The sequence below is a fragment of the Aristolochia californica genome, unplaced genomic scaffold (genome assembly GCF_029961685.1).
Source record: "Aristolochia californica isolate CCGP_79_NKW_82.1479 unplaced genomic scaffold, dmAriCali1.0.hap1 SCAF_14, whole genome shotgun sequence".
Classification (NCBI taxonomy): domain Eukaryota; kingdom Viridiplantae; phylum Streptophyta; class Magnoliopsida; order Piperales; family Aristolochiaceae; genus Aristolochia; species Aristolochia californica.
Window position 1 is genome coordinate 26,212,218 of NW_027181815.1, and position 26,042 is coordinate 26,238,259.

General features: G+C 35.8%; 2 protein-coding genes across 2 annotated transcripts; one reads left to right on the forward strand and one right to left on the reverse strand.

Moving 5' to 3' along the window:
* Positions 1-1,554: 1,554 nt before the first annotated feature.
* LOC137950654 (probable polygalacturonase) lies at positions 1,555-4,563 on the forward strand. The gene is made up of 5 exons (XM_068797235.1): positions 1,555-2,025; positions 2,335-2,455; positions 3,157-3,331; positions 3,421-3,491; positions 3,577-4,563. Exons 1-5 carry the CDS (start codon positions 1,579-1,581, stop codon positions 4,212-4,214), a joined length of 1,452 nt encoding a protein of 483 aa, XP_068653336.1. The 5' UTR covers positions 1,555-1,578; the 3' UTR covers positions 4,215-4,563.
* Positions 4,564-20,999: 16,436 nt separating this feature from the next.
* LOC137950830 (transcription factor MYB44-like) lies at positions 21,000-22,451 on the reverse strand. Its single transcript, XM_068797459.1, has 2 exons — positions 22,187-22,451; positions 21,000-22,053 (listed from the first exon to the last, which is right to left on the reverse strand). The coding sequence occupies exons 1-2, from the start codon at positions 22,335-22,337 to the stop codon at positions 21,242-21,244; spliced, it is 963 nt and encodes a 320-aa protein (XP_068653560.1). The 5' UTR covers positions 22,338-22,451; the 3' UTR covers positions 21,000-21,241.
* Between the last annotated feature and the right edge of the window lie 3,591 nt (positions 22,452-26,042).

Here is a 26,042-nt window from a genome sequence, read left to right on the forward strand (position 1 = left end):
CCTAGTTTGAGTTGAGCTCTAGCTTATCCATTCATTTAAAACTTTTCAAAAAAATACATGTCTCAAGTTCGAGCTCCAACATACATTTACAACTTTTCAAAAAATACATGTCAAATAAATTATATATAAAATTATGCATACATTTTACATAAAATTGGGCATGACCTCTACTTAAAATTGGGCATAAGGGTGACATCGAATCTAGCTAAGCTCGAACTTTCCTATGTTCGAGCCGAGCTTGATTTAAACCCTAGCCTCGAGCCTAAAATTGTAATTGAGCTCGAGCCTAATAATTCTAACTGAGTTCAAGCTTAACCTACATTTAATAATCTACATAAAATATATGTAAAATAAATTATATGTAAAAGTATGCATAAATTTAAAAAAAAAAGAATGATAGGGGAGGTTCGGGATTGAATCTCGATAATGGATTAGAATGCACCAATATTAATCTTTTTTACCCCAAATGTTGTCTATCTTAGTTTGTAATTTTTGAATCTGGCCATAAATTTACTATGGCCTCCTTAGTACCCCTGGTTGAAATTTTATATTTTAGGAAAAACTAGAATTTTTTTTCCTAGGATACATATTTCCAAAAAAAACATTTAAATAAAATCCTATTACTATTAGTGACTTACTAGAAAATTACAAGAAATATTTTAAATGTTTCTTAGGAAAGTTAAATGGACCTCTTATTGCCTCTTCTAGCGAAATAAATAAAAACTTAATAATGAATCTAATATATTACTATACTTATCGATAAATTTTTAATTAAATAAAATATCAAACACCTAATTGCTATGAAAATTGCCTCATGCTAAAAGTATTACAACATCAACTGTCATATACTTATTTAAAAAAATTCTATACGATTTTCAAACCCATCTTGGCATGAATATCTTACTTAGAAAATTAATTATTTTTTAATAAGAATTTTAAATTAGAAAAATATTTCCAAAAAACATGAGGCACTAATGGTCCCTAGAAACACATTTCTACTAAACATGTTTTTTTCAACATTTCTTGAAAAAACCACTAATAGTCCTTAGAAACGTATTTCTACTAAAATGTCTTTTCAATTTCTACAAGAGTCGTGAGGAAAGAACAACCGAAGTTCAAGAAAGAGTTTTTTTTTTCACTTGCTTATGATCTCGCATGTGCGACGGGGGGAATGGGGTCTAGCAGCGCCGACGAAGACCTATCAGCGGTGTCGAAAACAGAGGCGAAGGCAGACGAAGGGAGGAAGAAATCGAACTGAGCAACGGAGAAGGCAGACTCTCGACTCTCGAGGCTGTTAACAAACCGGCTCGCGAGCTTTCGAACCAAACCATGGTTTAGTCGAACTCGGCTCCTTAACTCAAACTAATTCAAGATCTAGATAAATCAAATCGAACCAAGCCATAACAGAGCGGCTCGCCAACAGGCTGATGCGACCCCAAGATGTAACCCATACGCAAAATATGATTCCTGAATTGCCTTCATCATGTATCCCCCTCGCATACTTAGGCACTTGGTTGCCTATTGTAGGTCCGAGAGTCTTTCCTTCCTCCCGTTCTTTCTCTTCTCTTCCAGAGGTACATGGAGGCCCAAAAGCCGTTCCTTGGGACGATAGGGTCTGCTCTCGCGAAGCCTTCATGGATCATTCCGCTCGTAATTCTCACCTTCTTTGCGGTTTCCACCTTCCAACCCACCACCACTCTGCTTTTTCCGACGTGGGTTTCCGCCAAAGACGCTGATTCCTCGGCAGCTCCGGCCAACCCTCCGGTGACAGACTGCTCCTGGTTCTACAGAGGAAGCCCGCTGTGGAAGGTGATGAAGTCCATCGTAGATTTCGGCGGCGTCGGGGACGGAATCACGTCCAACACCGAAGCTTTCCGGCGCGCCGTCGATCACCTAAAATCTTTCGCCAACGACGGAGGATCAATGCTCGTTGTCCCCAAGGGGAGATGGTTGACGGGTAGCTTTAATCTGACGAGCAATTTCACTCTGTTTTTGGAAGAAGGTGCTGTCATTCTGGGTTCTCAGGTACTTTTATCAGTTGAAAACCGAAGCCATTTTTTCGCTTCTTCTCTTTCATTTTCATGGAAAAATCTACAAAAACGGCAACAGCATTCAATACTTTGTAACTAAATTCCACGTTAAGAGAATCTTAACATTGAATTAAACACAGAAAGCTGTAAGAAGCCATTAAAGCAATGCCGGAAACGGAAATCTTGTCCATTTCCATATCGGAAACCGAAAGTCGGTGTGAAAAGCAGAAACGATCAGGTGTTGATATTACTTTTAATCTCGTGAATGATAATTGATTTAACTCGGGTTTAATGTGTGGATTAGGATCGGAAGGAATGGCCGGTGATTGAGGCATTGCCTTCGTATGGGCGCGGAAGAGAACGATTGGGAGGACGACACATCAGTCTTATTCATGGAAATTTCCTCGAGAACGTCGTTATCACGGGTGCGTGTCTTCCTTTCCCGTCCTTAATTTTTCTTTTAATACATTAAACTTCATATATTATAGTAAAATCCCTCTCATTTCCTGAAATTTAATAGTAATAAATTAAATATTTAAATACCCTTTTTAATATATTAGATATATTTTTTAATGAACATGCATTTTTATGTTAAAAAAAAAAAAAGGCCATAGAGATGAGTTAAAAAAATTAACCTCATCGAGAGAGCGAGTCGAGACAGGGACAAAGTTGTAGGATGAGGTTGAGGTAGAAAGCGGGTCGAAAAATCGAAAGCTATGTTACTAAGGGTAATGCTCAATGTTATTAAAACCGAACTAATCATCAAATCGGTAAGATAGTCAGTTTTGACCTAACCGGGTTAGACCGGGTTTAACTGTATGTTGGACCAAAGTGAGATGCGACCTTTAGATTTATCATATGTTTTTTATTTTATTAACTTTAATACAATCCACATGATATTTTTCATGCAAGTGTTTGATCCTTGAACAAAAAAAATTTCAAATCTATTTATTGTTGGATTGGACCAACAAGTTATAAGGTAAATCCAGTTTTTTCATGGTCTGATTTTGATTTAACCTAGTTAAACTGGCTTGTTCCATCTAGTTTTGACAACATTGGTAATGCTAGTTAATGTCAATGAAATTGAGAGATAATAGTAGAAGTTTGATCCTTGGGCGTGTTGCAGGACAGAATGGAAGCGTAGATGGGCAAGGCAGGATGTGGTGGGAACTATGGTGGAACAAAACTTTGGAACACACAAGGGGTCATCTTCTTGAATTCATCAATTCCAGAAACATTCTTATTTCCAATCTCACCTTCCTCAATTCTCCCTTTTGGACAATCCACCCTGTTTACTGCAGGTAATCCTCCTCTTTCTCAACTTTCTGCAACTCCTCTTTCTCTTTCTTTGATGAAGACATATCGTCAACATTGCTGTTCTTGCATTCAGAGACGTTGTAATCAAGGAACTCACCATTTTATCACCCCTACACTCCCCAAATACCGATGGCATTGACCCTGGTAAGTGCAACTCTTGTTTCATCTCTCTTCCATTAATTTCTTTATATTCACTGTTAGTTCATAAGCAGCTATGCCCTCAACCCAGATTCGAGCTCGAATATCTGCATCCAGGATTGCTACATCGAGAGCGGAGACGATCTAGTTGCTGTAAAGAGCGGCTGGGACCAGTACGGCATCGCCATGGCTCGACCAAGTTCGAACATAGTTGTGAGGAGGGTATCAGGCACAACACCAACCTGTTCTGGTGTGGGCATCGGAAGTGAGATGTCCGGAGGGATTACGAATGTGCTAGTTGAAGATCTTACAGTCCGAAACTCGGCCGCCGGAGTTCGGATAAAAACCGATCGAGGGAGAGGAGGCTATATTGCTAACATTTCTATCAGTAATATGGTTCTGGAGAGGGTGAAGATACCAGTCAGATTCAGCAGGGGAGCAAACGACCATCCTGATGATGGATGGGATCCGAAGGCACTGCCTGTTGTGAAAGGGATTTATGTGATGAATGTGACTGGAGTGGGGATTGAAAGAGCTCCATTGTTGGAGGGGCTGGAGGATGCACCTTTTGACAGTATATGTATGAAGAACATCACATTGGAGGGGGTGAAGCCTCCTGCAACATGGCACTGTGAGTTTGTTTCAGGCGTCGCCATCGCCGTCTCTCCTTCACCGTGCTCACAGTTGCAAAGTAATGGTGACTCTGCGTCTTTGTGTTGGCCCTCTTAGACCGTGTTGACATCCTGGTTGATGGAGATTCATGACGAAGAGCTGTGGATGATGAGAGCTGCCCTTCGATATGATTCTGGGCTGTAGAACAGCAGAGCAGTGGTGTATTACACAAGGTAGATGGAGGGGGGTTCTTTGTGTTTGTGAGTTATAGGGGAAGATGAAGGCATCTAGATACCTTAGCGGCCTGTGCATTTGAGGAATAATAGGAATACTTTCCTTCATTAACCAGGAGAAACTCTTGTTTATTGATTTCTTGAGCTTACAATATTAATGGTATGAAGGGAAAGCTTGAAGAAGAATTTAATGTTTGGAATTGTTTCACTTTCACATAAAGAAAAGAACTCATAGGTGCTTTGCTTTTTTGCTTTAATCTCTCTCTCTCTCTCTCTCTCTCTCTCTCTCTCTCTCTCTCCTCTCTCTCATCTCTCTCTCTCTCTCTCTCTCTCTCTCTCTCTCTCTCATCTCTCTCTCTCTCTCTCTCTCTCTTCTCTCTCTCTCTCTCTCTCTCTCTCTCTCCTCTCTCTCTCTCTCTCTCTCTCTCTCTCTCTCTCTCTCTCTCTCTCTCTCTCTCTCTATGCTCTGATGAGCCATGTTGTGAAAAGAGGATGGCTTTGGAAACCCTGAATTCATATGGGAGGGTCACACCTCCTTGGGGAGGAAAGGGTGTGAGCCCAAATAGGCAAGAGAGGGGGATGTTGAGAGAAATTAAATTCGGAAATCTGTGTACAAGAAATTTCTTTACATGGTTCAACCAACTTTGGCCTAATTTGCACTCAAACAAGCTGCTTAAATTCCACTAGAAAATATGGAACTCTTAATGGAAGTACATCGATCTTCAAGGAAATTTGAGCAAATTGCTCTTCACAAGAACCAAAACTTAGAAAAGTCTCACAACCATAAGCCAATTGCCTTTTACAATCAATAAACAATTGGAAAAAGTAAAATGATATAAACTAGTAGAAAATTGTAGGTCTTAAGATTTGTATTCATATTGTTTTGATGATAAGAAACAACTTGAAGACTAATAGTCTGCTTCATAATGGTCTTTGATAAAAACCCCAATTTTATGTAAAAAACACACATGGACGATCATATGGAGTGGTACAAATTATAATATGGGGGATTTATTTTAGAAAGTTTAGGGGCCACCACCTTAAGGGTAAAGATGATAATTTAATTATGGTTAATAAAAAATCTAGGGGGCGCCACTTGTGGAGTATTCTTATAATTTATTTGATAATTCAAAAGTCCTAAATAAAGTAGATAGGATAAGAAGGCAAGATATGTTGAAAGACATTAAAAGTCCTAGATAGTTTTAGATAGAGATAGAGTTTGAGTCCTAGTGAGAATTTGTCTTATCTTGTGCCTTGTAATAGGAGTTTATCTTATCTTTTGGATGCAAAACTATGAATAGAGAGCTTGACTAAGGGTAAAAAATGACCCTAAAACCAAATAATTTATTTATTTATTATTTCTTATTTCTCATCTTTGTCTCTCCCTCTATCGAATTCGTCCACTAGCAATTCTCCTCTCTTATTTCTTTACCTACCAGCTCTCTCTCTCTCTCTCTCTCTCTATCTCCCTTTCTCCCTCTAATTTGTCTCTTTCTTCCCTTTTTTCTTTGTTAAAGGAGATAGTGGCATTATATGTAATTAAGTGAGTGAGTGGCATGAGAAGTGATTATGTAATAACTTAAGTTCATTTTGTTACTCATGTATCAGGGTTTTTACCCTCACAATCTATACATAAGAGGCAAGGGGGGAGAGCTCTACACGTGCTCTTGATTCCCCTTGAGAAACCCTAGCCTCTTGCCATACTTGTCCCCTCTCTTCTCTTTCTTTGTTCTTTTTTCTGTTCTCTCTCACTCTTCTCCTCTCTTCTCCTCCTTAAACCTAGACCTAGTGATGGAACCCTAGAATTTAACATTCTTATTCAAACCCTTAATCTCTATCTTTCAACTCTTCCTTGCAATTTTTAAGAAAATATAAGACCTTTTACAAGGGGATTCTATCAAAGTAGTATCAGAGCATTCCTTCTTTAGTACCTTCACCGTCTCAACTATTAATTGAAAAGAAGATCATTTCGGTCAGATCGTAGAGCCAGAAATCTATCAAATTATATAATTCAAAAGAAGCATATTTTATATGGAAAAGTTATGCTTGAATGAAATATATTCAAATCTATTTGTGAAGGCAATAAGTTTTAAGTGGATCTAACTACTTTGCAAAGAGACTTCCTCATTGGAGTTGACAAGGGTTTGACAACATAATGAAGCAAATCAATCATCCAAAAAAGATTCAAGGAAAGAGCTTCACAAATCAAATTGCATACTAAATTAAAACTCTTTGAATCTAAATTCTATAGTAATAAGCCTTTTGATATTTGGAGCCATAATCTAAAATATATCTGCATTGAAAGTTGTAAAGGTCAATATTACCAAACAAAATTAATACCCCACCATCACCCTACCACCACTTACCCCACACCATGGAGTAGGTGTGTCCATCAAAAACACCAAGTTCCTTCTCTAGGACCTTTTAAAGTCATGTTGAACACTAGAACCATGGAGAAAGATAGACAAAGAATATATTGCACTTCTAGCTCATAGAAAGAAAGACGTGGCTAAAATTCTTACTCAACTCACTTTTAGGTGTTAAAAGACACCCATGTGTGTAGATGTATCATGAATAGTAAATAAGGAGAACTTCCAAAGAGATGGAATAGAATTATAATTATACAAGATGATGCTTGTCCTCTTATTTCTTTTTCCTTTTGAAGCATATAGCCCTAAGGGCATTATAGTCATTGTAAACACCTTCACACAACTATAAATAAAGCCTCAAGACATTGGGCAAAGCATTCAGACCTCTTCCTCTTGGCTCAAATTTGTCCTTAGACCTCGCTCGCTTCCTCTTGTTTCTCTCCCTTAGTTTTCTGTCTCCTCTCTCGCAAGAGCTAGAGTTCCTCTCTTCTCTTATTCTCTTGAAATATCTTGTGTTTATGTGTTGGTCCTAGAAATCATCACTAGGGAAGACCATATTTCAGCTATGGATGTAAAATTGTCCACTTTAGCACCCCCCAAGTGGAAAAGCACTCTACCTGGATGAGTCATGCATAAAAGAAAAAGTCTCAAGGCTTCCTTCCCTCTCACATCAGCCTCTTGACAAAGAAGACTCATCCAGGTTAGTAGTTTATTCTCTCTCTCTCTCTCTCTCTCTCTCTCTCTCTCTCTCTCTCTCTCTCTCTCTCTCCCACACCGCGACCACCACCCTTGTTTCCTAAACCATCCCCACCCACCTTCCCACCAAGCCAAGCTTCCCAAAAGCTTCTTTCTTAGCCTCTCACCTAACTCCCTCAGACTCTCCATCCATCTCAGTCGCTCCCTCTCCTCCCCAAAGAAATCCTCTCCAATCCCACCACTACAACCTTGGACCAATCTACCAAACCATGCACCACCATGCTACACTTCCACCCACCAGCACCCATGACAATCCCCACCATAATCCTTCCATTATTCATACCACACATTACCTTCCACTTTCCCAACTCAACTCACTTTCCAAACCCAAACCTTAATGCACCGACAAAAAAAATATCTTACCAACAACCAAACCGTCACCCACATTCAGAACATGTGTATCACCCACCCTCACATATGACACAACCGCCCGCGAATAACCAAGACCAAAAGAAAGTTGATCTGGAAGAAGATTGGGTTGACCGAGATTTGGCGCTCAAGTTTATCAAGCACCGGCTCAACTTAGCACATCAAGCTTATTTATCAAAGCATGCATAACAAGAATAACCAAACTTCGGAACTTGAAAACAAATTCTTAAAATGGTCTTTCGATACTTCAATCTTGAAGAAAAAGTTGACCTTCTAGGATAAGGGAAAGATAAAATAATTTTTACGTAAAAGTACTCCTGGACAATCCTAGGGGAGGGGTACAAATTTTAATCTTGAGGACACTTACTTTTGGAAAGTCAAGGGGGTGCCACCTTAAAAGTAAAAATTGTAATTTAATTTTTTTTAGTTAAAAATCTAGTGGTGCCACTTGTGGGGTACTCTTGTAATTTATTTGGCAATTCAAAAGAGTCCTAGAGAAAGTAGATAGGCTAAGAAGTCAAGATATGATGATAGACTTATTAAGAGTCATAGATAAAGTTTTAGATAGAGGTAGATTTTGATTCCTAGTTTTAGAAAGAGTGTTAGTGGTAATTTGTCTTTTCTTTTGTGTCATAGAAGGGGTTTATCTTATCTTTCAGATGTAAAAACTATAAATAGAGAGCTCGGCCTCCCCTCTTTTCTCCTCTCTTCTTCTCTCTTTTCCTACTAAATCTTTCTCTATCTCCCTTTCTTCCTCAACTTTGGCTCTTTCTTACCTTCTCTCTTATTCAAGCTCTTTTTTGCACTTCTTAAGAAAAGATAGGACCTTCCACAAGGGTGCTTTAGTAATCTTTGAACAACTAATTTAAAGTTAAAAAGTATAAAAAACATGCCTGGTAAAAAACTAAGCTTTGAGTTTGATGAATCTGATTTGCCAAATCCAAACCTAACTCCAATTTATACTGATGAAGAGGAAAACCCCTTCAACTCATCCCCAAGATCCCAACTTCAATATCAAAATCTTGAATAGACTTTAGGAACAAAGTGAGTGAGAAACAAAGCTAGGTTAGTTTTATAGGATAGGATATGACTAAGAGGAAGGAATCGATTGCGATGAAAACTATCCACTTGTGGCAAGATTAGAGTTAATTAGAATCCTATCAGCCTATACTTGTCACATGAAATTCAAATTATATTAAATGAATATCAAAAGTTCATTCCTAAATGGGCACATTCAAGAATAAGTCCACGTTAAACAACCTAAAAGATTTGAGGGCATGAGCAAGCTTGAACATGTATACAAATTACATAAAAGTAGGGGTGGCTTCAAACCGAGTCGGCTCGGTTCGGCTCAGTTCGATTCGTCATCAATCGAGCTCGAGCACCGAAATCGGCTCGTTTACCTTAACGAGCCGAGCTCAGCCAAAGCCAGGTTCTGTTCGTCGGTTCGCGAGCCGGCTCGAAGTGAGTCGGATCGGTATGGATCGGTATCGGGATCGCGAGCGAGCGGGGGAGCGGGAGCGGGATCGAGAGCGAGGGGGGAATATTTTTTCCTCCCCCCTCGTCACCGCCGACCCCTCCCATCGGTTGTTGTCGCCGCCTCTACCGCCGTCGGACCTGTTCGCCGGCCGTCTCTACCGCCATCGCAGCTGCTCGTCGGCCGCCTCTGTGGCTGTCCGTTCGATTTCTTCCTCTCCTCATCGTCGCCTCAGTTTCCGTCGCTGCCACTTCCGTCACCGCCGCTTCCGTCGTCACCGCCTCCGTCGTAGCCGTCATCCCCGATGATAGGACCTCCCGGTGTCGTAACCCCCTTCCCTCCGCGACATCTCGACGGAAAACCAGAACATGGGAGAAATAATCTCCCCCCTCCCTCGCGCGAAGATGATTTCGCACATGCGATTTCACAAGTACGAGATCATAAAATAAAAAAAAAAAAAAAAAAATTTCCTCAGGAAAAAATTAAAAAAAAATTTATAGAAATAATTTTCTATAAACTATTAGTGTCTCATGTTTTTTTAAATATTTTTCTAATTGAAATTTTTTATTAAAAATCATATAATTTTCTAAGCAAGATTTTTCGTACCAAGATGGGGTAGAAAACTGTATAGAAAATTATTTAACAGTTGATGTTGTAATAATTTTAGCATGAAGCAATTCTCATTACAATTTCGTGTTTGATATTTTATTTAATTAAAATTTTATCGATAAGTATAATAATATATTAGATTGATTATTAATTTTTATTTATTTTCCTAGAAGAGACAATAAAAGGTCCATTTAACTTTCCTAAAAAAATTTTAAAATATTTCCTGTAATTTTCTAATAAGTCACTAATAGTAATAAGATTTTATTTAAAGGTTTTTTTGGGAATATGTATCATAGGAAAAATATTTTTAGTTTTTCCTAGAATATAAATTTTTATCTAAGGGCACTAAGGAGGTCATAATAAATTATGGCCAGATTCAAAAATTACAAAACAAGCTTAGATAACAATTGGAGTAAAAAATATTAATATTGGTGCATTTAATCCATTATTGAAATTCAATCCTGAACCTCCCCTATCATTATATTTTTTAAAAATGTATGCATAATTTTATATATAATTTATTCAAAGCCACCCCTACGTGTGAGATCATAAACAAGGAAAAAAAACTCTTTGTCCCTTCCTCATGGCTCTTAAATAAATTGAAAAGATATTTTAGTAGAAATATGTTTCTAAAAACTATTAGTGGTTTTTTCAATAAATGTTGAAAAAACATTTTTAATAGAAATATAAGGACCATTAAAGCCTCATGTTTTTTCAAAATATTTTTTAATTATAAATTCTTTTTAAAAAATCGTATAATTTTCTAAGTAAGATTTTCTTGCCAAGATGGGATAGAAAACCATATAGAAAAATTTTGAATAAGTATTTGACAATTGATGATATAATACTTTGAGCATGAGGCAATTTTCATTGCAATTTTGTGTTTGACATTTTATGTGATTAAAAATTTATCGATAAGTATAATGATATATTATATTAATTATTAATTTTTATTTATTTCCTTAGAAAAGGCAATAAGAGGTCCATTTAACTTTCCTAAGAAAAATTTAAAATATTTCTTGTAATTTTCTAGTAAGTTTGTAATAGTAATAGGATTTTATTTAAAGGATTTATAGTTTTTATTTGGGTGATTGTAAATGGATAGTGATATTTTATTTTATTTTGTTGTGTTTGATTATTGTATGGAGTTTATTTATAATGTTATGCAGTGTATGGAGTGTTTAAACTATTTTATGGAGTGTATAAACAATTTCATGAAGTGTTTATGGAATGTATAGACAATTTTATGGAGTGTTTATGAAGTGTTTATGCAGGTATTATGTATATTGATTATACCCAATTTTAAGTAGAAGTCATGCCGAATTTTATACAAGTATTATATATATAGATTATGCTCAATTTTAGGTAGAGGTTATGCCCAATCTTATACACGTATTATATATATAAGTTATGCCCAATTTTATGTAAAATGTATGCATAATTTTATATACATTTTATTCGATATATATTTTTTGAAAAGTTTTAAATGTATGTTGAGGGTCGAGCTCGATAACAATTTTAGGCTCGAGACGAGGCTCGGCTCGAAGCTCAACTCGAAATATCTAAATCAAGCTCAGCTCGAACATAAGCAGGTTCGGGCTCGGCTCGGCTCAATGCCACCCCTACATAAAACACTATATAGGTTAAAGCAAACTTCTAGAGTGTGGTATGAAATATTAATCAAATTCTAGAAGAAAAATAGATATAAGAAAGGTAGTGTGGATAAGACATTATTTACCAAGAACCATAATCAAAACTTTATCATCATCCAAATTTATGTGAATGATATAATTTTTAATTCTCAAACCCCTCACTATGTCAAGAATTTTCTAGTGTAATGAAAAATGAGTTTAAAATGAGTTTAATGGGTGAACTCACGTTCTTCCTTGAACTTCAAGTAATGTGAATTGACAATCAAACCTTCATAAATCAATCCAAGTACATTAAAGGATTGCTTAAGAGATTCAATATTAAAAATCTAAAGCCAATTAATACACCCATGAATTCGTCCTTGAAATTTGACTCAGACAACTCTAGTAGGGCCATAGTTAAAAAAAAAAAAAAAACTCTATAGAAGCATGATTGGCTCCCTACCTTACCTATCAGCCATTGGACCAGACATAATATTTTTGGTATACGTATGTGCTGTATTTCAATCTGACCCTAGAGAATCTCACTTAGTTTCTATGAAAAGATTTTTTGTTATCTATTTGGAACACCAAACTTAGAACTTTGGTACTCAAATTCCTCTGTCATAAATCTAGTAAGTTACTCTGATGTCGATTTTGCCAAATGCAAAATTGATAGAAAGAGTGGCAGTGGTAGTTGTCAATTAGTTGGAAACATGTTTGTCTCTTGGTTTTCCTTGAAACAACATTCAAGTGCCCTATCTACCACCGAGGCTGAATCCATAGTTTGTGGAAATTGTTGTGAAAAATTCCTATGGATGAAACAACAACTAGAGGATTATGGCTTAAAGAAAAATGAAATTCCAATCTATTGTGACAACATGAGGGCCATAAATCTAAGTAAGAATCTGGTTCACCACTCTCATTCCAAACACATAGAAATTAGATATCACTTCATCCAAAAGTGGGTTCAAACTAAAATAATTAGAATTTTTTGGATTTAGGATTCCATGATAAGGTCCTTAACCAAGTGGGTGAGAGAGAACAAAAAGAAGAAGAGGAGAAGAAAAGGAGAAAGGAGAGAGAGGGACGGTTAAGGAGACGGAGAAAGAGAGAGAGGGTTTGAGAGAAAAGTCTAAGGATGAATTTGAGAGAGAAGAGGGGAGACTTAATGATTCACCCATGTCTTGAGTCTCTATTTATAGTTGAAGAAGGAAATTTACAAAGACTACAATTCCCTTAGGGCTACGAGCTCTCAAAAAGAAAAAAAAACATAAGTAGACATCCACCATCTTCTTTAATTACACCCTTGTGTCATCCTTAGGAGAATACCATTAAATTACATCTTTTGCCACCTCCTTGATATGGGGAAGGTATTTAACTTAACACCACTTTGAGATGTCTTCCAACATAAATGAATTTATTCCTACTAAAAATCAATTAGCAGACATTTTCACAAAGCCATTAGGATTTGATCGATTCTCTACGCTTCAAGGAGAACTGGGCATGAGAAGCTCACCTTCATCCACCTAGGCTGATACAATTGAGCTTAAAGGATTCATCCCTCCAAGATACTGCCATGAGAGTGCAATGAAAACTAAAAGATCACTTTTCAGTCACTCTGCATAGGGCATTGATCAATCAAAGCATATTGATTGATCGATCCACTTAAGCGATGGAAAGATCAGTCGATACAGAACAACTGATCATTCAAGGAGTCAAATGAGAAGTTGAAGAGTCTTAAACGATGTTTCGCTTCATTTTACCATTTCAAACTCTTCTACTGCCATTGCCCTAAACTTCTCAGCCTTCCAAATCCTTCCCCCCTTCAATTTGGTTTGATTTTGTTGATTTTCAACCTTCAAAATCAATAAAGGGCTTATTTTTCCTCAACCAAAGGCACGTCTACTCCAAATCCGAATTTTTCAAGATGGTGAGAACCAAGTTCATGGCAAAGAAGATTACTCCTCTAAGGACACCAACATTTGTGAGGAAATGTATAATTGGAGAGAGCCTTTCTAAACAAGGCTTCAAAGGGGTAAGTATTTAAAAAGCTTCGTCTCCAAAAGTATAGTTGAACCTAGCAAGGTAGACATAGACTTTTGAAAAAGAGAAATCAGGGGATTTCCACTCCTACATGAGATCATTGGAGAGTGAAGAGATCGTTTACCCACTTTTGGTAAATGTCTTACACACAAAACTTGAAGTAGAAGAGCTATCCCGGAGCACCTTGAGACTCACCTCGTACATCAAGAAAACAACCAACTCAATTCACTCTAGTGATCTTAATGAAATACTAGGGACAACCACCATAGGGATCACAAGATATGTGAAGGAGAATTGGTGGATGGACCTCCATGGGGACTGGCCCTAAAATCTTCAAGACGCCATCCAGCTTGTTTTTGGCCAAATAGTAGGCAGCTTGTATGAAATACAGATCAAAGACCTAAGTATGGAGCAATGGGTCTTCATGGAGATAGTCAGTTACGTTCTCAACCCAAGGAAAAAAGACATTTTCAAGGTTGATAACCGTTGACATCGTTTGGATGTGGGCTATCACTCAAGGGGTTAATCTAAACTTTGGATTTTTCATGGCCAATCGAATGATGGATATTGCATCAAGCTCAAGAGACAACGGCTTACCATTTTCTCAATAGATATCTACCATCCCTCGCCTTTCTTGATTAGATCTCACTGATGAGGAAAGTGTCAATTTGACAAAGAAGAAGTCAATCGGTGAGATCAAGGTAGGAAAATTTGGCCTCGCTAAATGGAGAGGCCAATGGGTACAAGAGGAAATCATTAGGAAGGAGACACCTCAGCAAGTTGGCTCTAGAGATGAATTAAGCTTGGAACTGTCTCAATCAAAATAGTATGAAATTGTAAAGAGGAAGCGGACTAAAGGCACATCCTCATCATCTCAATGATTCCAATAACTTGAGGAGGCGATCAACGAGTTGAAAGAAACACAAGCCACAATAGTGGCTTTGGGAGAAGAGCTCAAAAAGGGTTTAAATGAAATTAGAGAGGGACAATTGAGGATCCAATTTGTGCTTGAGATCCTACTCAGCCGCTCCGCTCCACCTCCGTTGCCTGAGTTCTAGGATATCATCTTCTTTTTTATCAAGCCAAAACTTCCTTATGGTTATATTTACATTTTCGAACATGATTTGTAAATATTTTGATCATATATGAAAGGTTATTGAGCCACCATTTTGTCTATCCATTTTCACTTGCAATACCTTTTTGAGTATGACAAAAAGGGAGAGAAAATACAAGGCACTAAAACACTAAATCAAAGACTAAAACTTGAAAACTTAATGTGCATAGATTAACTGGGAGCTATTTCCTGAAATTGATAAACTTACTAAGCTCCTACTCATAGGGATGATTTAATTTTAGTTTTTCTAAATTACGTTTTGTCATCATGAAAAAGGGAGATTATTGACCAAGCATTGACTGCCTTCTTGATTTTGATGATAACAAAACTAAATTGATCAAACAATGGTAATTCTAGCATTTCATTTGCATTTCCTTCAAGAGACACAAAAGTCAAAGGTCTATGCGAAGAATTGGTAAAGCACCCTCATAATGAAGAAGGAATGAATTCAAAACTAGAGTTTAGGAAGTCATGAAAATTACGAAACTCAGTCTACGTAAGAGAGCATCCTCAAACCTTTCAAACTTGAGGTACAATAAAAACATTTGGAGCTTGAGGACAAAATTGCATTTCTACACGTTTTACCAATACATACCATACTTTAAACATGTTAGAGTCACTTAGGATCATTTTTATTCGTGCTTTCAAAATCTACTTAGTATACTAGCACTTGATTGATCAATCAACATATACCAATGATCGATCAACTAGAAGTACACAGACTAAAAATATAAAGCATGATTGATCAATTAGGTCAATTGATCAATCGACCATAACATTATCTAATTGTGCTATAAAGCATGATCAATCATTCCTAGTGCACTAGTCGATCAATGTTGTCTAGGAAATTAGAATGATGTTGATTGATTAATAAATCAATTGACATTGATCGATCATACAAAGTTTTACCAACAAGGATATAAAGCACAATCAATCATAGCAAAGCTATTGATCAATCATACTTGTTATGCACAACCAATAGGAATTCTAATTGATAGATCATCCTTATACATTGACCGATCAACTTAAATTTTCATACCCAACAGAAGGATATTATTCAATCATTGCATCGATCAATACATGATTGATTGATCAATACTACACTAATCGATCAATGTAAAGTCAAGTTTTTTTAAACGGGAAAAAATGGTTAGTTTGACTTGGAAAACTTCTAAACATTGTTTGAGAAGTTAATGGACTTTTATTGGCATACCCACTACATTCAATTTTTTCAAACTTGAAATTCCTTCCTAAGTCCACTTTTGAGAAAGAAAGAGATTTTTTTTGCAAATCCAATTCTTCCTTTATGAATCCTACTCCCTACATTCATATAGTCAAACTCCTAAATCATCACCATTGTGCATCAAAGGCACGAGGCTTAGATTTTTCAATTGAAAAGGTTGTCTCAACACAATTGTAAAGAGTGTAAGTTTTTCTTTATTTTATAATTTTTCAATTCTTGATTGGTTCATCTAGAACCTTTGAAATCTAGATAGAAAGACTTGTTTGAGCTAGAATCTAGCTAATCTCATGAGAGATTGATTTGTAATTGTGTATTTGAGCATACGTGTAGCTTGAGAGAGAGCCGAAATCTCTTTCATGTAAATTTGAAGCCAATAGAGCTTTATTTTAGGGTTTGTTAGTGCACCTCTGGGTCAAGTGAAAGTTAATTAGATTACACTATCACTTGACCCAGATGCATTTGTGCACGCACCGGGTGCCAATTCAAATGGATGAATGGGTTCATCAAGTTCATTCATCCACTTGAACTGGCCCATGAGTAAATGGGTGAATTAAGATTCCTCCTGAAATCCTAGTTCATCTACTTGAACTCGCATCTCGGCTTGCGAAAGTGGATCTTGCTCTCCTCTTGGCGCTCTCGCTCATTATTAATTTGGTTCATTATCAAGCATTTTTGTTTAATTATTTTATTTTTATAATTAATTAAAATAATAATTTTAAAATTTGTGGTAATATATTATTAATCTATACTACATAAAAATCTATCTATGTTATTCATAAAATAATTTATTTATTTTATTAATTATAGTCATTATTTTTATTACTATAGTAAATTAGTGATTTAAGAGTGGTAATTAAAATATTGTTAAAGTCAACATTTGATCAAGTATTTTTATTTAGTTATTCTATTTTTATAATTAATTAAAATAATTATTTTTAATTATGTGGAAATATATTATTAATTTATACTATCTAAAAATCTATCTTATGTTATTAATAAAATATTTTATTTATTTATTTATTATATTCATTATTTTTATTACTATATTAAATTAGTGATTTAAGAGTGGTAATTAAAATATTTTTAAATTAAGCAATTGATCAAGTATTTTTTTAATTATTCTATTTTTATCATTAATTAAACTAATGATTTTAAGTTTTTTGGAAATATATTATTAATTTATACTACATAAAAATATATCTTATGTTACTAATAAAATATTATATGTATTTATTTATTATAATCAATTTTATGATTAATTAAACTAATAATTTTTATTTTTTGGAAATATATTATTTATTTATACTACATAAAATATATCTTATGTTATTAATAAAATATTTTATTTATTTATTTATTATATTCATTACTGTTTTATTTTACTTTTTATTTATCTATTTTTTAATTAATTAGTGCATCATTTAATTGTCACACGTAATTATTGTATTAATTTAGACTAAAGTGCAATATATCTTAATTTATTAATGAAATATCTTATTTAATTAATTAGTATATTGATATATTTTAATACTACATTAAATTACTTATTAGGGTAGTAACCATGTTTGTTTAGGTTAATTATATGTTTCGGTATATGATCTATTTAAGTATATTATAAAAAGTAACTCATTCTCTTGTGTATATTATATTTTTCATTTTGGGCACTAACATGGGAAAATATTTTCCAATGCACTTTACATCTACCACACTAACACCAACAACTGATTAACTTACACTAGGTAATTCACTTTTACTTACACTAAGTAAGTGCACAAACACCCCCCCCCCCCCCCCCCCCCTCCTAGTGGAATTTCCTAGGCACGGGTTCTTGGACAGTGAATACCAATAGGAAAACATCGATAACAAAAAATCTTGTGTTATTATGGTGTGTGAATTTTTATTACTTTTCTTGTATTTACATTTACATATATTTGTGCACTCTTAGTTTTAAATTGTAAAAACTCAATTCACCACACCCTCCCCTCCCACTATTGAGAAATCAACTGGACCAACAGAGCTCACCCAATTAGACCAATGGTACAATCATATTGATCTACATTATTTTGATGATAACATAATAGGCATCTTAAAAGTATGCTACTAATGATGTTATTAGTGTATTGTAGACACAAATATTAAAAGGTCTGTGGCAAAAACTTAAGATAAAAGAGTGATTAATCAAGCTGCCAAGCAAGACCCATTGAAGATGTTGCTCAGAAGAAGAACTTAGAAAAAGAAGAAGACTAAATACTTGAAGGCTAGAGTCAAAATCAAATCGAAAATCTCAAAAACTCTACTATGTAAGTAGATAGTTAACCAAACTTCGATTCTTAAGCACATTTATGTTATGGAGCTTTAGGGCATGAAACATTTCCATAACCATATTTTAACCGTATACATATAAATGTCTTACAATGGAAAATCTCTTAGAATAGCTTTATCATGTTGAAATGTTAAAATAGTACACTAGCATATGCAATGATCAATCAACCTACATGGTCTTGATCGATCATCCAAATTGATGTCTAGCATCATTTATAAAACATGACCGATCATTGGCTCAAGCATAATAGATCACACAGGATGCTACCACGAAGATCCTATAAAGTATGATCAATCATCTCTTGTTTCATGATTGATCATACAAAACTCTGCATAACCAATTCTATAAAGTATGATTGATTGATTGAATTGGATTGATCGATCTCTGAGTTTTTTTAATGGTTGAAAATCATTGATTGATGCATGATCGATCAATAGGCTTAGTTAACACAAAAAAAAAATATAGCTATTACACATGGTTGATCGATCATGCCTTTCCGTTGATTGGTCAATATTTTTTTTAGTTTTTTGGTAAAGGATAAAAACAACTAGTTTAGCTGGGAAAGCTATAAATAGGCCTTCAAACTCATAGAGAACTGAAAGTTGAGCTTAAATTGGAATACCATACTTTTTGAAAAGTATTTTTGAACTTCATATTTTGAGTTTACTCCTTTAAAGAGAAAAATCTCAAAATTGCTCAAATCTTCCTATCTCTCTTTTCACTCTTTGCATTCAAAGTTTCAGCAAACTCCTATACAATTGGTTCACACGCTTAAAGTTTTGGAGGTTTGGTCCTACTTGGAGAATGGCTCTCTTCAAAAACAAAGTTGGAAGTTTGTTTTTATTCTTTTGTAATTTATACTTTTTTATAGAGGTTCTCTAGTACCTTAAAGCAAGAAGAATTAGCATTCTAGAGCCTAGAATCTAGAAAGAAATTGTCAACTAGAGTCAAAATCTAGTTTGTTTAATTTTTTTTTAGGAGAGATTAATTGGTAATTTGGGAATACGCATGGCTTAAAGAAAGCCTGAAATCTATTTGTATTTTTAGCTAATTGAGCATATTAGCTGAATTTTTCCGAGCAAGGGTTCTTGGGCAGTGACTACCATTAGGGGAGAATTGTGAATAAAAACTTATTGTCTCCTTATGATGTATGTTTATTTTATTATCTATCACACCTTATTTCAGCACTCCAATCGATTACAATTTTAATTAAGAATCTCAATACACACCCCTCTTGATAAGCCACCTGAGCCAACACACTCTAATTTTGACCTAAGGGTGAGCTCCTCTACAAGTTCTCCTCTCTTCTTTTGTTTCTCTCTCACTCTCCCTCACACAGTTATTTGCCTCAACTCCTCAAACTCTCCTCTCTTCTCCTTTCACCAAACTACACCTAAGAAAGTTAAACTAATATAATAAACAACAAAGTAAAAAATTAGGAGGAGACCAATAGATGATATGGGATACAAAGGATAATCAATCAACCCTTAAGAGGATGACTAATCAGATAGAGGGTAGAAGAAACAATTGTTATCGTATGATCGATCAATGGGACCCATATTGATCAATCATACATAGAGTTGCAGAAAAATGAAACTTTAGATTTCAAATCCAAGGAAAATTTTGAATAAGGATAGAGTAGAGGGGGTTCTGAAATCCATGAAATAGTGGGGGGAAAATGCTGACTTTGTATGAATAAATAGCAGCAATGAAAATAAAATGGTGGTGCATGGAATTTTAAGCAAAAAAAAAAAAAAACTGAATGGCAAGGCAGCACTAATAACCAGCAACAACCCTTTCAAAATATTTTGGTAACACCAAAGAATAGAAATTTAAGGTATAATCAATGCCTTGTCTAAACTTTCTCAATTCAATTAATTAGCCACAAGGTGTCTGTTATCATAAAAAAATTGAACCAGTTAAGATCTTGAGATTGAAGGCCTTCCAATAGTTGTGATTGTTTTCTTTGATTGCTCAAACTACATAGCTCCTACTCTTTTTAGTTAGACTTTTTCTCCTTCATGGGTGGCAGCAAACCTCAAGCTACTTATGAGTGATAATCCATGCTGCTTCACTAAATTAAAGGAAGAGCAGAATCATTTCTACTCCATACTTGGAAAACCATATCCTAATTCATGAGGAACTTCAAATCCAGAATGCCGAGATAAGCATGCCACCACATTACTCTCTATGTAAGTATATGCATGTGTGTGTGTCAATAGAAAATTATAAGGAAAAAGTGTAAGCAGAATTTTTATAGCTGATCAAAATGTTTTGGTGTTTGTGTGTGATTTTGAGCATTGGGAAATTTTACCTCGACTTTATTTCCAATTAAAAAACCAGTGAAAGAGAATATTTAACTTTTTTCTGTCATAGACCCGGTCCCTAAGCCGTTTATAGTTGATTAATTTCCAATACTCAAAGTTATCTATACTGCAATCTCCCTTGAAGCTAAGATGATAAAGTTATAATTGCTAATATAAAAACTGAGGGTTGATCTAATACGAAAAGTTATTTGGTGTGAAACATACGAAACACCTATTTCAGCCATCCGATCATGAACAACGGCTATCTCAGTCGTCCGATCATGATCAGGCAGCTGAGATAGCCGTTTCGTACAAAATGGTTTTTCGTATTGGAACAGCCATGTATAAAAACTAAACGGAAGTTACCGTCCAGTCTGATAACAATGCATTTACCAACTTAACAATATTACAATTAACTAAAATCCGACAACTATTCATGAAAGCAATATAAGTTTAGCGTATGAACTCTTTTAAGTTTGTACAAAATTCTATCAGGAAAAGTTACCCCAGGTTGCTATCTCGTTCTCATCTCACAACCATGAATAACAAAAAAAAAAAAAAAAAAAGGCTAGTAAGAGCAACAGAATGTTCTTGTCCTGGTGATTACCGGAAGCTAGATAATTAGGATTTATATTTTATACAAGATGGTCTGTGTATGTTCTTGTCGTTGATCAAGAACGGATGCCCACACCCAGAAAGTCTATAAAGGGGATGTCCTTGTGCTTAAATGATTCATCTTCTTGTTGGTTACTTGTTATAATACTGGAATAACTCACTGGATAATCCCTAAATCTACCACTCTGATCAGTCTTCATGACTGCCTCGCTCGCACAAGCAGCTGCATCTGCTAGACTGGAGAAGCCAATGTTTTTAGGAGAAATTCTTTTCCTGTAACCACCACATAACGATGAACTGGAATAACTTCGGTAGGGAGACTGATGAGAAGTACGAGGGCTTTCAAGAGTACTGTAATTGGTGCTGAGGTAATCTGATCTTCTTCCTCCTGTCAAAATATCCCAAGAAGGAGATGGAGCAGAAGTGGCTGCTGCTGCTCCAGGAAGAAGCCAAGGAGAAGAAGGCTTAGGGGCGGAAATAGAAAAAACTGCATCCTTGGCAACAGCATCGAAATCAAAGATCTTGCAGGAATCAAAGTGATAACGGTTGGAGTTGGAGGCATCCTGGGTGGCGAAGGATTTCCCCAAGAGACCAGTTAAATTGGGGTCTATGCTGGTGAAAAGAGAATGCTGACCTCCTCTTTTTCCGAAGAGTCTGCCGCGTTCCCTGTGTCTTCTGGCCATGACGACATGCCAATGGTTCTTCACGGCGTTATCAGTTCTTCCAGGGAAAAGCCGAGCAATGAGTGCCCATTTGTTTCCATGAACACGATGAGCAGCCAGCAGCCTCTCTTCTTCTTCTTCTGTGAAAGGTCTTCTGTTGATTCTCGGGTCAAGTTGGTTGAACCACCTTAACCTGCAACTCTTCCCTGAGGAAAAGAGGATGCACAAGAAGGAACCATTTATTAGAACTGAAGAAAACATCGAAACGATTGACACAAATTAGTTACAGACACAGACTGAAAACTAAAGGAGTCTCTTCGTTACTAGCTTATCCCTAACCTGATCTTCCTTGGAGCTTCTCAGCAATGGAATTCCAATTCTGGGGTCCATACTGTTCAACCAGCTGTCTGAGTTTCTCATCTTCCCCAGGCCTCCAGTGTCCTCGAGAACAGCTCTTGGCTTCCTCTGAACCAGACCCAGATTCTTCCATTTGTCCCTTCAGTGCTCCAATTCCGCTCCGATAGCCGACGAAACAGAAGGACTCGAGAGACAGATAACAGAGAGAGATGGAGAGGAGAAGGGTCGGTATAAGGTTAGGGTTAGGGTTATGTTTGAACGGATGAGGAGTCACTTTTGTCGGTTTTGCACGACACTGTAAAGTCTGTATTTATTTCTACAGAAAAGCTCCTCTTCACCCTTTTGCGTGTTTTCTCTTCGCACCAGAAACCTTCCCTTTCAAACTTCAGCCATTTTTCTCAACTTCCATAACAATATCATCGCAACTCCTTGTAAACGATAATGGCGGCTCTCTGTCTTTCTTTCTTTATATATACATAATAACTTCACCATCTCTACCATTGGACGAGCTACTTTTGAAATTCTTTTGTCCAAACCAAATTTGGCTAACAGCTGGAACAGTGAAGTGATTTCTGAAATCTCAACCAACTCCATCACTGCATTCCTTTCACTTCTTAACTCTGTATCTAAATCTTGAAGAAACAAAAGGGATTCCACAACCTGCACTGAGATTTTGTTAATGATCGAACTGGAATTTGGAAAACATGATATGTTGGATCGGTTATTGTGGTGACCCACTACAAACAACAAATCTTACCCAATCAAGGCCTTGATGGGATCTGCTACGGGAACCACCAAGCCAAAACTGGACGACCAGAAATGATTTTAAATTCTATCAAGTATGAAGCACGAACTCGTATGATCAAAGAATAAGTTAAGATTACCAAAGTGGTTTTTTTATGGTTTTCTTTTTAATACAATAAACGAGGAAAAAACATGCAATCCCACGAGGTCATATTGTCTAATCTGAAATCTGAATTTCCCATAGCCGTGTGGAGTACATCATCTCATAAAAAATTTGTGTGGGAAACCCACCTGTGATTAGTCTCTCTTTGTTCACCTTCATGTAGATGGCGAGTCAAACAGGTGATGCAAAGGGTAAGGTAAGAAAACCATTAATGAGATTTCATGTCCCACGAAACCAAACTCTTCAATCTTCACCATCACATCTACATTCTTCTTCTTCGACATCATTTTCTCATCTTGCGGCTTATTATTCCTTTTCTTAAACTACTCTCAATGAAGTGTTGGATCACCCAAAAAACTCGTTTAGTTAAACTATAACATCTCTCTCTCTCTCTATCTCCCACCTCGTATATTTAATCAGCATACAAAAAGAGTCTTGGACATAACTTTACATGGTATTAAAGCAGGTACTCATATGTGAACCTCTAACCAAATTGTTCACTTGTAAAGTCACAAAAAAGGACCTACATGTTAGGGGGAGTGTTAAAGAATAGTCTCACATGGATTAGTGAGTACAAAGATCTTGAGTTTATTAGTTGGAAAAAAAACTTTCTAAGTTGGCTAATTATTTTAGGATAAGCCTTGGACCTAAATTCACAAGGAGAGGGTCTACCGATTTCCAAATCAAATCCCATTAATAAATGTCCAGTCAAGTGGTTAATGGCTACATATTTGTTTAGAGACCGATCTTCTACCGAACAAATTGGATATCCACTCAATACCCACCTCTCTTCTTCAATGGGCGAACACCCAAAACTTAAAAAGTACAAAAACTGATAAAAAATGGAAACACACACACACACACTCCACAAAACTATTACTCTTAGATTTCATCTGTCTTTCCCATTGCACAATATGATGGGCCACCATAGCAGTGACCACACGCCAATCTGATACAAGACCCACTAAAATATTCAATTACTTTTTGGTGGAAACATAGGAAGAAGATTAGTATTTTCTACTAAGCAGATGCACCAAATACTAATATTCAAAACAAAATCATTGCTTGCAGCTCCTTCAACTTGAGAATGGCAAGAAAATCTCCAAACTATTCTTGGAAAAGATACTGGACTAGGTATTTAATTAACCTGTAAGAAGCTTGTAGCCTGGGTTCAGGTAGTTTATTAGAGAATAATCAAGTTAGAATGCCTTCGAAGTTCAGGTAACTAATCTTCTGGTCTTCTCTTAGTACGTACTCATGAAGTAATGTTGGCTCTCAAAGGTATTCTAAATATTTTTGGCATTTAAATAACTACCCAGAGCTCTTGCCTTCACAGTCATGAAGTAGTATCGTCTATTTTTCTGCTTCCCACATGAATGAATGACCTGATTCTTGTCTCTCAGAGATGAAAATCTTAGGGATTTCTATTCTCTATACTTATTTTAAAAAATAAATGCATGTATGTATATAATGTATAAATCTAATTAGCCTAAATGATCAAAAAAATTGTTAAGAGAAGATTGGACTTAATAGTCTCTTCATTAGCCAACTGGATGTGTAATGTTTAAAGACATTAAAAAATTTTAAAAATGGTGAAGATCAACTACTCCTTAATTTTGCTTTGTTAACAGGTAATGAATTCATGGAGTGTGGGTTTGTTGTGATCGCCTCATTAGTGATCTTTTATTACTATTTGTGGGTAACCGTCTGCTCCTTCCTGCTTTAATCTGTTTACTGTGCATTAAATTAAATGGAAGTGAAGGAGATTGCAGTTATCAACAAGGCCAGCACCAGGATAGCCTCCAACGAGGAAATACCGTTAGAGAAGAGAAGAGAAGAAAAGAGAAGAAAAGAGAGATAATGCTTCCCCTGTCTAACCACCACCAGAGACTTTTTTTTGTTTTGCTTTCCTTCTTTGCTCTTCTCTCTCTTTCATTAAGACCCACCACAATCAACCCTTTTTTGTATTTTCTCAACATTTGTCTCTGTAAACATGATGCATGACCAGAAAGGTTTCAAGTAGCTTTCAACTGTGATAATTAGAGGATTCAAACCTGCAGTCAAATGGGTCCCTGAAGAAACCCAAAACAGACCACAAAAAGTAAATGATTAATTTATTAGAAGAAAACAAGATAAAGGGATTCAACTGCTACACTAATTGGTCCTGCTTGAGATTTTCAATTAAGCAAAAAAATATGCCACAACTTTACACAAGCTCCACTTGTTTTATCCCACTATCAATATTTCAAGTTAAACCATCTTTTCCCAACCACACCAATTTTGACATCAAGAAACACTGGAAATATACATGAAAACACAGATAGACAGTTTACACTCCACATCATAAACTCCAAAGAAACACAGATTTTAAATAATCCCTTCTTTTCATTTAATGCAGTGTGTGGAAAGGAGGGTTATGGTGCCTGTTAGACTCATTTAATTTGGCATAAAAGTGTAGAAAAGATAGACAGCTTCTTGAAGAAACAACCTGAGCTTCATTTTCTGGAAGAATGCTTTCTGAATATTGAAATTTTCCTTTCACAGCAGTTTCCTGTTAGTTTCATAGGACCACCAATCCCATTCAATGCCAACTAAAACTAGAAAAAAAGAGAAGCATGATTGTTTGTTAATCAAAACTATTGATGTTCTATTCGAGTCTTTTAGATAGCAAATAGGCTGGTTTAATTTTGACAAAGCTTCTCTCATGTAACACTTTTATTTATTCATAAATTAAAACATGTCTTCTAATACATAACAAGTTAACTGCTGCCATGGGTTTTGACAGTGTCTTTGATGTTTACATAATCTATCTTCAAGATTTCTTTATTTTTTTCTTATGGAGGACCTCAATATGGTTTTTTTTAGTATTGTCTTCCTCTATTTTGCTGTAATTGATGCAAACAAATTGATGCTTTAGCCATCTAATGAAAA